Genomic DNA, 11,051 nt, shown 5'->3' with positions numbered 1-11,051 from the left:
GACCACGTCTGCTTTTACATGCATGTGATTAACCTGAATGTCAAATATAGGTCAGCTTAGGTGGGAAAAAAATAGTAAGTGGGAAAAAGTCCTTTTATGTTGGAATGCTTAAGTATTGATAAGTATTCTTTTATCAGTGCTTAGTTTATAGGCAAATATAGGTAATTTCTGTGCACTTGGAGATAACTGATCTAAAATTCATATGAATATATGTCAGAAAAGATTGTTTTCAAATAAACTGGGGAAATTACAAAACTACAACTAAGTACAAGTGTGGTGTCTGCCTGTTTTTTTACTGACAGGTGGAGAAGAATCAGAAAGCATTGCCTCCACTGTCCCTTTTGGATGATGTGTGATGTGTGCCTGTCTGCTCAGTGCCGGGCAATACCCTGAGGAGCCTAAGTGCCTAAGTAAGCACGTTGCTTCCACTTGAGTAATCAGTTCATGGCAGAAGCTGGCAGCCCTGCAGCCACAGTGGCCTTGCCTCTGCCCCCGTCTTCAGTGGAGTGTGGGTTCTCCTCCCTGGGGCCAGCACCCCAAAGCAGACCCCTGTGGATGGCTAGATGAGGGACAGCTTTTCTCCACTCCCGATCTTCACCCCAGGTCATCGTCGATGACCCGAAATCCTGGGAGGACTCTGAGGCCCAGATCAGTGCGAGTGACGGTCGCTCAGAAGCAGGGAGAGTTCAGAGGAATGGCCTCTAGTATCACAGGCGTCCCAGATGGGGGACCTTCAGTCCTGAACTCACTCGGGCCTGAGGGATGAGCAAGGCAGCTTTCCCACCAGGCCACCGCGGGCGGCAGACTCAGGGACACTGGGGAGGCCACGGCAAGAAGACTGGCCAGGCGTGTGTGTGGCGGCCTGCGGGATTGCTCCAGGAGGGCTTATCCTGAAACGTGGGAGGTTGGGTGGATTGAGAATTTGATAATGGTAGCTCTAAAAAGTAAAGAATTGAGGGAAAAAGTCTACCTGCAACTAGCAAACAGGAAAGTAAAGCACTTCAAAAATTACACCCTAGTGCCCTAATCATTCCGTAATTGCTTAATACTCTCAAAGTAAGGAAATTTCTTACTCTTTTCTGTTCCTTTATGTTGATCAATAAATCTCTATAGTTTGTTTTCTTTAATATTTACATATATGTCTTAAATACAGATTCTCAGACAAATCCTAGGATTCCTAAGTTGACTTTGTCTTTAGGCTGTATCCACACTAGGGGTCATATGAACAGAAAACCTCACTGCTGAATTCACTTGTCTTAAAAAATTAGATCCAGTCAGATTTGTTCAAAATATATCCACCTGTAAAAATCTGGAGCTTCTTGGAAGTCTTAAGGTCCCTCTTAGTTTAGCGTTTCTATTACAAAGTCATACAGGAAATACAGAGTTTAGTGTTTCCATACAAAGTCATACAGGAAATACGGATGCAACCTTATTTGAAATATTCGCTACCAAATCACATACGTTAAGAAATATATCGCCAGTATATAGTGCCACTCTCTTTAAAAAATGCTGATGTCCTTTACAAGAATTCATAGCTTTCTCGTTTTATTTATTCATGCCTTTTATATTCTGTGATATCCTGCCAGGATTTCAGTCTTTTCAAAAGATCTGTAAATCATGAATTCCCAACGATGAACTTGTTCAGAAGTAAAGAGTCGCTTTGAAGACTTCATTATAACAAACACTTCATTTATTACTTGCGTTTTATTTACAGTATTTACATATTGCACAGTATCTGGATACTATTTTACATTTATTATACAAAGGACAAATGAAATTAGCCTGAACATGTACACAGATTTACACTCCAATGTCTCCACAACTGAAGTTCTTTTCTCTCTCTCTCTTTTTTTTTTTTTAATTTTTCATGCAATTCCAAATGATACTCTGGGAATTTAATTGTAAAAGTAATAAAATATTAAATAATACCATATGCTATATGAAAATATAGTTTTAGATTCTGCTGATTCTGCTTATGCTTCTAAAGAAATATTTGTGATGTCACCTAATCAGGAAAATGAGATATCTCTCTGCCATTTCACAGCATGACACATCAAATGTGGAGCATTCTCCGGTTTTCTAAAATGACCAGTGGCAAGCGTTACTGTCAGGCACACCCATTTACTGACTCTGTGTCCACAGACGGTGTCAGCACACAAAACTCAAGGTAAAGGAATTATGGAAGAGTCTGTCTGCAAAAATAAAGCTCTGTTCACGGGGTGTGTCCAGAAGGCAGTGGGTTCTGTCCTTTGGTCTCCAAGGCACTTCTCGTGGTTCCTGGGCCGTTGCTCCTGCACGGTGCTCTCTGCTCACTGCGAAACAAACACGTTTGGTTTCAAAGAATGATTCACAGTTGCTTAGTGATTCTGGAAGACCTATACATTAAATTACGTGCAACGTAATGTGTGCCTAGATATGAGGAATTACAGTGTGCGTGTTGCCCTGTGTTCCAAAATGTGTGTCTGCTTTATTCTGGAAAGTAACTCAGTCCTCAGTCATCACGGGCCTGCGGTGCTAAAGGGATGAAAATCACAGATGAAGAGAACGCTCGTTAGGATCTGAAGAATAGCGCTCAGTGTCGACGCGTCTGCCGTCAAGTCCTCAGTAGTTCCGTCCACGCTGATTTGGGGCAATCCTGGGCTGCTCAGGTGAGGCTGCATTTTGTAGAACGAGCTGGATACTTGTTACTCAAAACTCCGTTTCTCTGAAAATATTCCAGGGCTCAGACTTCTAACTTACTCGAGCGGCAAGTCCAGGTAATGAAGGGGTGTGTTTGGGAGGCTGTCTTGCTGTGTGGGAGGATGGCTGGGAAGCTACAGCTTCTCTTTGGCTCAGAGGAGATCAGGTCATGAGTTTCAGCAAGAAGGAGCGAAGGGCTCGGGCTCGGGCTCTGCTCTGCTCTGAGACCACAAGTGTGGCGGGTCCCTGTGCTCGGACCCCTCTAAAGACTTACTTCTTTCACACTTAGCCTTTAAGAAGTTGAGGTTATGGTCTGGAGTAGGAAGAGGAATCTTACTCTGCAGCTTTGTCCTGACATCTTCACGTGTTAGGGCAGCAGAAGAAAGGTATGTGGACACAGCTTAAGCCACTTAAGGAAAACCTACTGCTAACGCAGGATGTGTGCTCTGCCCTCTGGGATGGCAGGGTACCCAGAAACCCTTGACTGCATCGTCACCAACCAGTGAAGAGTTTGCTACCGCGGTTTAGAACTTCTGGACTTGGAAGAAGTTAATCTTTCAAAATGTTATAAAATTATTTTAGCAGAAATATCTGTATTTTAAACTACCCATTTCTTGGCCAAAGCGAACACGGTTACTGACAGTGGTGACCAGTGTGATGTGGGTCTCCGTGTTGTGTTGGGAAGGCCCTGGTGTGCCCGTCCTGAGACGGTGCAGAGGTAGGCCCGTGCTCGGGAGCAGTTCCACGCAGGCGTAGGCTCCTGGGTACCATTACTCTCGACTTTTCGCTCCGGGGAGCTGTCTCTGCAGGAGAGCAGTCTTTGGGGACCCGCTGTGGGGAAGCACGGGGTTAGCGCGCGGGCACGGAGACAGGAAGCCTGTGGCCTGAGCGGTTCTTCTGGTGGATGTGGACGCTGGACATCTGGTCTCCCCACTTGTAAGTAGATGGCAGTTGTTTTCCAAGGATGTGCCTGGTTCATCTTTGGAAATAGTGATGCTTTAACTATAAAGAAATGCTTAATAAAGACAACATTCTCATCTCCCCGGGCAGGTACTTTGGGAGACTTGCAAGAATCCATTCCTTGCTTTAAAAATAAGAAGTTTTCTGTTGGCCACGTGGGCAGTGGAAGAGAAACTGGACAGCATTCAGATGAGAAGTGAAGGTGGAGGAATTTCTCAGCTTTGGCATTAAAAACTGTGCTTTCACTTCCCCCACATAGAAAGTGTTATACAAGTTTCAGTGAGCTTGTGGAAAATGTGGGATGATACCCTCCACTAGCCACTTGTTTCACTGAACCCCCATTTGCTAGTGGGACTTCTGATGGGAAGAAGCCGCGCTAAGGACGCAGCTCAGGGCAGCACCCACTGCCCGGCTGACCCCGAGCATCTGTGCAGACGTTGTTCAGCACAGCCTTCACCATGGTGGGCACCCCTCCTCCACTTACAGGAGACGAAGGGACAGCCATCTGAGTGTGAGGTAGACCCAGCATCTGGCCGTGCCTCGCACCCAAGACACACAGCTAGTGTCCAGCTGTGAAGTTATGGTTTGTGGCTGAAATCGATGGCGTTTGTCTCAGGAAAATAAAACCTTTCAGCCCATCCCTTGACTCTTGCTGACAGTTAGGGTTTATGTGTTACATGTCAGCCCTCAAGAGGCCAAGGTAAAAAGTTTAGCTCATAAACTCAATGTGTATTTATATTTTTACCATCAGAGGCTTTGAAAAAATAACTTTTTGATAGAAACATTTAAAGAGGATACCTATTCTTAGCTATTCTTTATAAGCGTATTGGTATAATGGTAGAATTCAATGCAAACATTTGCCAGATACGTCGCTAAAATTTGCATGGATGCGGTTGGTCATATACTTATTTATGAATGTTTGAGTGAAAGCCTAGAAGTGGGTGGGCAGATACACACCATGTCACGCACTGAAGTCAGTAGCCAGTGGGCTGTGTGCAGGTTAATGTGAGCTCGGCCAGCGTGTCCTCCTGTGACAGGTCTCAGTGGCTTCCTGGGGTGTTGTGTGCTTACCGCTGGCCAGTATCTAGAGCTATTTTGAGTGTTCTGTCAGCCTTACTCAGAGTAAGCCTACTTTACCTAAGGAATGACTGTCTCTGAATTCCCATGAAGTTTTCATGTCCCAAATGCATCCAGTCTTTGGTGTGTGGGCCACAGCAACAGGGCTGTCAGCTTACCTTATCCCTCCATGCACGTCGGACTGACAGCCAGCCGGGTAAGAAGCCGGGCGCATCTCTTATAGTCTACAAGGGAAATAAATCACACACCCTCGTCAGCTACCTCAACAACTTAAATGAATAGCATTCATTTTAAACAAGCATAGCAACTGCTAAAGCCATTCATTCCTTTAAATATTCTGAATTCCTTGAAAACAATACATAGACTGTCATCTGCAATCGTGGCTCGAAGTTGTTGACTTAATAATCTATGGTGCCTCGGGGCCTTTAGCATCACGTGACAGAAGTTAAATGGTGTAACTGGGAGGCTGTGGGAAGTGGGGATGCAGAGTCTCCCACGCGGCTGCTCTCTGCCTGTTTTCTTCTCGCAGTAGCTGCTGGGCTCATTAAAACAGCTTTCGTTTTGCTTCCTAGAGTACGGTCTTCCCGTGCCCTGCGTTACTTAACTTTTAGGTCACGTGCAGGCCGAGTCCCCTCTTGAGTTAATCATAACACAAAGCCTTCCGCACAGAAATTCTAAAGGCAGTGGGTCAACAGCCAAGTACCAGAGCAAAAAAAACCTGGCTGGACGATGGAGGGAAGCGAGAGCTGACTTCTGAGCGCAGACTGGTTTTCCTAGGCGTCTCATATGGTTTCCTGTTTCATTAGTCTCACAGGTGCTGCCTCACAGGAGACAGCAATCACGCCCATAAAGGGATTCCTCAATATGAAGTTCACTTCTCAAGAGTCACAAAATCCTCCTTAAAGATGGAAGAATTCATACTCTTAGCTGAAATTCTGAGTGAATGAGTAGATTGACAGCAATAAATATGCACAGCATGTTAGGCAAGCACCTAAAAGTCTTCTAAAAACGCACCCGCTAAATATCTAGAGGACATAATAATTTGGGCTCAAAGGAAAACATCATCCGACAGCTGGAAGCAAGGTCATCAGGATTCCTGGCTCTTCTGCTCTTCTTCAGATGCGCCATGTTTTTTAGGATGTGGTTTTCCTAAAGAGACCACATTTGGAAGCAGCGGACTGTAGGAGCTCAAAGGAGATACTGGCGTTTGCCATACACCCTGAGATCCTGAGGGCGACCGCGACCCCGCTGGGCCACATGTTCTCCACCCTGATGTCCACCTGGGGTCCCCTTAAGGCGCAGACTTTGCTCAGCAGGTGCGGTGGACTCAGAAGTCCTGCTCTTCCCAGGAGCTCACCCCAGGACCACACCTTGAGTGAGAAGGTCTGTGGCTCCTTCTGTCTAACCGGCCAGGATTCCGGGAACTGGCATATGCAGCCTTGAGCAGCACAGAAGGGGCCAGGTTGTCTCTGCAGCTCTTTATGGGCTGAGAGAGGTGGGACCCAACGAGCAGCCACTTGTTCAGGGCACAGATCTGCTTCCAGGCCCAGGGGCATTTCTGACCGGTCCTGGTCCCACCGCCTCACCTTATGGGTGACTAGGAGCTTGGTGGCGGCCCACTCAGCAAAGGAGGCGGCAATGTGGGTGGCACCTGTGGCGTCTGCGATGGGGCACACGCAGCCTAAGTGCCTTGTCTGTCTCCTTGCCCGTGAATGAAAGGAGTCAAGCAATGACCCTAAGGGTCACTTTCAAATTTAGAATCTATGATCCTGTTATTGTAAAACAAGATTTAATATAAAAATATATACACGTTGAAACAAAATGAGAAGGTTCTCTGACCCCTAGAAGCAGGTTAGTAATTCTCAAACAGAAGGTGATTCCATTTCAGAGGAAGGAAAGAGGGAGGTGAGGTGTCCCAGGTCCACGTGGCCTCGATGAGAGGGTGAGACTGGAGCATGGGGCTGCTGGGACACGGGTGCCGCCCGTTGACTTGTGCCACTGTCCCTGTGACAGCTTCGACCGGGGCCACCTCAGCTCCCTCCTGAAGGCGCTGCCCGTCTTCCTGCCATGTCTGGGGACGTGCGAGACGAGGAGCCCCATGACGTGATGCTGCGGCCTGCACAGAGCGGCTTCCCCTTCATGGAAAGGAGCTTGTTGTTTTGAGCAGGACGGGCAGGTCTGGTCCGCTGCCCCTTGGGACAGTCCTGAAAGCAGCTCCTAAGATACCTGGCTTATTTGTACAACTGCCCTCCTGTGAGCCTTCAATGGAAGGAAAGTTGTGGTCCCTACACACAAAAAAAATTGGTGTAGGGCTCTAGCAGATGTCACTCTAGCGAATAAGTTACTTGTCATCATTGTATGTTTTGTGAGGAGCACAGGGAACCACTTTTGGGGGAATGAAGTACATTTGGTTGTGGACAAACCAGGAAGTTACAGCAGAGAGCCAGACAGAAGAGGGCACCTGCATTGCTGCATTAGTGATGAAGCCAAGCAGAAGAGCAGGATTTTGAAATAGCAGCAAAATTCCTGGGTGATGGGGTTACAACTACTGGTGGAAACAAAAAGTCTCTGGCCAGGGTGGTGGGGATGGCCCAGGGCCAACCATAGTTACCTTACACCCCTGCAGTAGTCATTTTAGCAACTCATTTGAAACATTTGTTCCACTGTCAGAGTTGAGTGGATACAAGGACAGGCATCAGACCAGAATTCGAGAACGTGCATGGAAGAGTCCAGCCCCTTCCAAGAGCCGATTCATTCCAGTGACTGTAAACCATGTTCCGTTTGGCACTAGCTGCTGCTGCCTGTACTTATCTTCTTAAGTGGTCTACTCACCCCAGCCCCTGACTGCATAGTCAACAGGGAGTAAATATTAGCAAACCCGGGTTACAGAAGGCAGGGGCCTGTTCACCTAGGTGGAGGGGCCTGAAGTCGCGTCTACCCTGTACTGGCATTTCTAAAGCGAGTTGGATGCAGTCACTTACAGGCGGGGATGGTGCAGTCTCGGGTGTTGTGGTAAAGTCTGTGGAAGTGTTTGCTGCACTTTGGGCTGAAATAAAGAGGACCTGGAACGTGGAAGAAGAAACAGATTGTGAGGGCTGCGGGATGCCAGGAGCTGGGGAGCAGCGAAGTAATGCGTGGAAAGCTTACCTGTAAGATGTTTCAGAAACTTGTCTTTCATCCTTAGATCTCGAGGAACAATTTCTGTTTGAGGGAAAGTAAATTAATTATTAAATTGCCTGAAAAAAGCATGTTTTCATGTGATCCGAAGTGAATGTTTAAAGTTACTGGAAATTCTGCCCTGAACACAGCAGCCCCGTGATTGCAGTACGTGACAATGTGAAGACGGGTGATAGGGCACATTTTCCTCAAATCGTATTAACTGCTCTCCAAGCTCCGGTATTAATGCCCAGTCTCCACCACTAGGATAGAGGCAGGGACTGTAAAGCTATAGGAAGAGAAAGGGGTGTGTATGTGTGACAGTTATCTTCCAGTGAATAAACCACTCGTAGACACTTTCATCTTGAAGAGCTTGGGAATCATATTCCACAACCTCTCAAAGTTTAGGAAGAAAACCTGATCTCATACTTCAAACAAAATATTTGCTATAGGTATATATTCTTGTAGGTATATATTTAGAAAAAGGGTTAGTTGCTGTCAAAACCACTTCTTATGAAGGCTGGTGTGAATGCGTGGAAACAGACATTAACCTGGTTGGATGAGATAAAGGTACAGTTCCCAGGGGAAGACTGTACCGGCCCAGCGCCTAGGTAGTGCTGGTAACTAACCTGACTGACGTTCTTTCTGATTTCAGACTTGTTTCTGCTTTTTTTTTTTTTTACAGTCATCTGGATTCATTTTCACTCACCTGTTCTGCACTAGTAATGCGATGGCACATGGTCACACTACCACCAATTCTCCTCATCTGAAGAGGGAACATTTCCATAAGAATCTTACTTGCAAGGTTCAGACATCTCCTAAATGTCAGTCTTCATTTACAACTAACTTTAGTCAGTCTATATAAAACTGACCTTATCATATTTGACCTAATTGTGTCATGAAAGCATTAAAAGCTTGCATGCTTTCCTTGGTAATTTCCCAAGGGGCAGCCGCTCTGGGAAGGCTCTGCCATGGGGAGGGGGGGGCGGGGAATGGGAATTTGTGTCTCAGTTGAAACTGCTTTGCTGAAAATATTTCCATTTCCAAAATAACAGACGACAGTTCTCTGCTGAAATTACTGACCTAGGTGGCCACTCACACGTCTGAGAAGGGGAGGCGGGATAGTTATGCTATCTGCCACGCGTCATTCATGGAATTCCTACTTCCTTCTCTAAAAAGAATATTTCCCAGTTTTTTTAACAGTCAAAATGTATTTATATTTTAAAAATACCTATGTGTTCTCAAAGACAATTCTATTTGCAAGCAAGTACTAGCTCTTCCAGCGTCTCCCGAGACAGGACAGGCGGACGCGCCGCCAACGCCGCACACACCCGAGAGGCCCTGGGCAGCGGCCCGCTCCGTCTGCACAGCCACGCGGGCGGGGACACTCACCCACTCTCTGCTCCTCCGGGTAAGCCCCGTAGTCCGAGACCGCCCTGCGGCCCAGGCTGTAGTCCTGCCGGCCCGAGAGCTGCAGCCTCTTGGACTCTCCCGAGTGGTACTTCCTGAGCTCCTGGACGATCTCCACGATGAGCTGCAGCAGCGTCTGCCTGTCTGCCGCCTCCCGCGTCTCCGCGAGCCCCCGGCCGGGCCCCGCCGCCCCCAGCACGAGCAGCAGCCCCAGGAGGAGGGGGCGCCCGGGTCCGCGCATCCTGCGCTCGGCCAGGCGGGGCGGATCCGACGCGCGCCCGGAGCTCGGCTCGCTGCAGGGACAGGGGTGCGGGGAGACCCGGACAGCCAGTCGGCGGGGCGAGCGGGGAGGCCGGCAGAGGCCACTCCCCTCGGGCCGCGCGCCCCGGCCCTGCGGACCCAGAGGCCGCCCGCCCACCCAGGGGAGGGCCGCCCCGCGCCGCCCCGGGCCTCGAGGGCGGGCAGGGGCCCGGCGGCGGGAGGCCGGGCCGCGGTCTCCACGAGGACGCGCCCTCCCCGAGGTGCCACGCGCTGATGCTGAGAGCAGCCTTGGGTGCGCCCGCCCTCCGCGCGCGGGCGACACGGGCCCTGGCCGCCCTGCGCCCGCGTCCCGCCCCCGCCGCCGGCCTCCGAACTTTCCGGGAAATGGCGCATCGGCCGGCGCCCCGCGGCTCAGCGCGGCGCCACAACTTTCCGTCCCCTTTAGACGCCGAGCGGGGCGGCGGCGGCCGCTCGGAGGGTCGGGCCCACACCCATCTCCCTCGGGGAGCGGCCGCGCTCAAGTTTCCAGCAGCGCCTTTGTGTGGCGGTCGCCCCCTCCTCCCGCTGTCCCCGATCCCCCCCGAGGAGCTCCCGCGCCGGGACCCTCGCCCCGGCCGCCCGCTGGGCCAGGCTCTGGAAAACCCTTGGCCCCCGGGGACGGGGCCCGGCCCACACCTGCCCGGCGCCGCCCTCGGGGCCACCTGCGCGCAGGAGCCCGGCCGCGTTACCTGTCCCCGCGCCCCGCAGCCGCGGGCGTCCTCTGGCGTCTGCCCCGGCGTCCGTCCGCGCGCCCCGCTCGCTACTCCATGCCCGGCGGCGCCCGGGCCGGCGGAGCGCACTGGACGCGCGGGGAAGCGGACGCCGTGCCTCGGCAGCTCCGAGCTGGGAGCCCGCGGTTGCCTGCAGTGCGCGCCGGCAGAGTCCGGCCTCGGACCTCGGGGCGCCTCTTATCCCCGCGGCCGCCGACGTCAGGCGGGTCCCCGAGGGCCCGGCGCGGGGCTTTAATTAGAAGCCGCTGAAGTGTTCGTATCCCCGCGCGGATCTTCGTCAGACACCCCCCCGCCCCCCCGCCAACAACTCCTCCCATGTCTCCCTATCCCGTCTGTCTCCCCCTCTCCCCACCCCCTCCATCGCCCCCTCCGCGTCTCCCCCGTCTCCTCCTCCATCTCCCCCATTTCCCCCCTCTCCCCCTCTCCCCATCCCCCTCCAGCTCCCCTCCTCCCGCCTCCTCGCCTCTCCCATCCCCCCTCCTGCATCCCCGCATCTCCCCCATTTCCTCTCTCCTCCATCTCTACCCGCCCTGTCGGTCTCCCTTACCCTCTTCGCCCTCCCCTTCCCCACCTCCCCCATTTCCCCCTCTCCTGCCTCTTCCCCCTTCATGCCACCTCCCTCCTCCTCCCCTTTGTCCCTCCCCTTCACCCCCCCTTCTCTCCTTCAGTCTATTTCCCTCCGTTCCTGTCACTTGTGACAGGATGAGAAGAAACGCCTTTACCAGGAACTCGGATCTG

The 11,051-nt window shown here is 51.0% G+C and overlaps 1 protein-coding gene across 2 annotated transcripts; it reads right to left on the bottom strand.

Moving 5' to 3' along the window:
• Nucleotides 1–417: 417 nt before the first annotated feature.
• On the bottom strand, nucleotides 418–10,597 carry ALKAL2 (ALK and LTK ligand 2). Of its 2 annotated transcripts, none has more exons than XM_082358508.1 (6): nucleotides 10,272–10,596; nucleotides 9,265–9,575; nucleotides 7,864–7,917; nucleotides 7,698–7,778; nucleotides 4,875–4,940; nucleotides 418–2,312 (listed from the first exon to the last, which is right to left on the bottom strand). In XM_082358508.1, the coding sequence occupies exons 2-5, from the start codon at nucleotides 9,521–9,523 to the stop codon at nucleotides 4,876–4,878; spliced, it is 459 nt and encodes a 152-aa protein (XP_082214634.1). In that variant the 5' UTR covers nucleotides 9,524–9,575; nucleotides 10,272–10,596; the 3' UTR covers nucleotides 418–2,312; nucleotide 4,875. The 2 variants fall into 2 exon arrangements, with proteins under 2 accessions (XP_082214634.1, XP_082214635.1); XM_082358509.1 differs by lacking the exon at nucleotides 418–2,312 and adding an exon at nucleotides 2,319–3,681 and having other exon boundaries at nucleotides 10,272–10,597.
• Between the last annotated feature and the right edge of the window lie 454 nt (nucleotides 10,598–11,051).

This window comes from Balaenoptera borealis (genome assembly GCF_965194805.1).
Source record: "Balaenoptera borealis genome assembly, chromosome: 15".
In the NCBI taxonomy this organism is placed as follows: domain Eukaryota; kingdom Metazoa; phylum Chordata; class Mammalia; order Artiodactyla; family Balaenopteridae; genus Balaenoptera; species Balaenoptera borealis.
The sequence above is the reverse complement of the archived record's forward strand: the minus strand, read 5'-3'. Positions and strand labels throughout refer to the sequence as shown.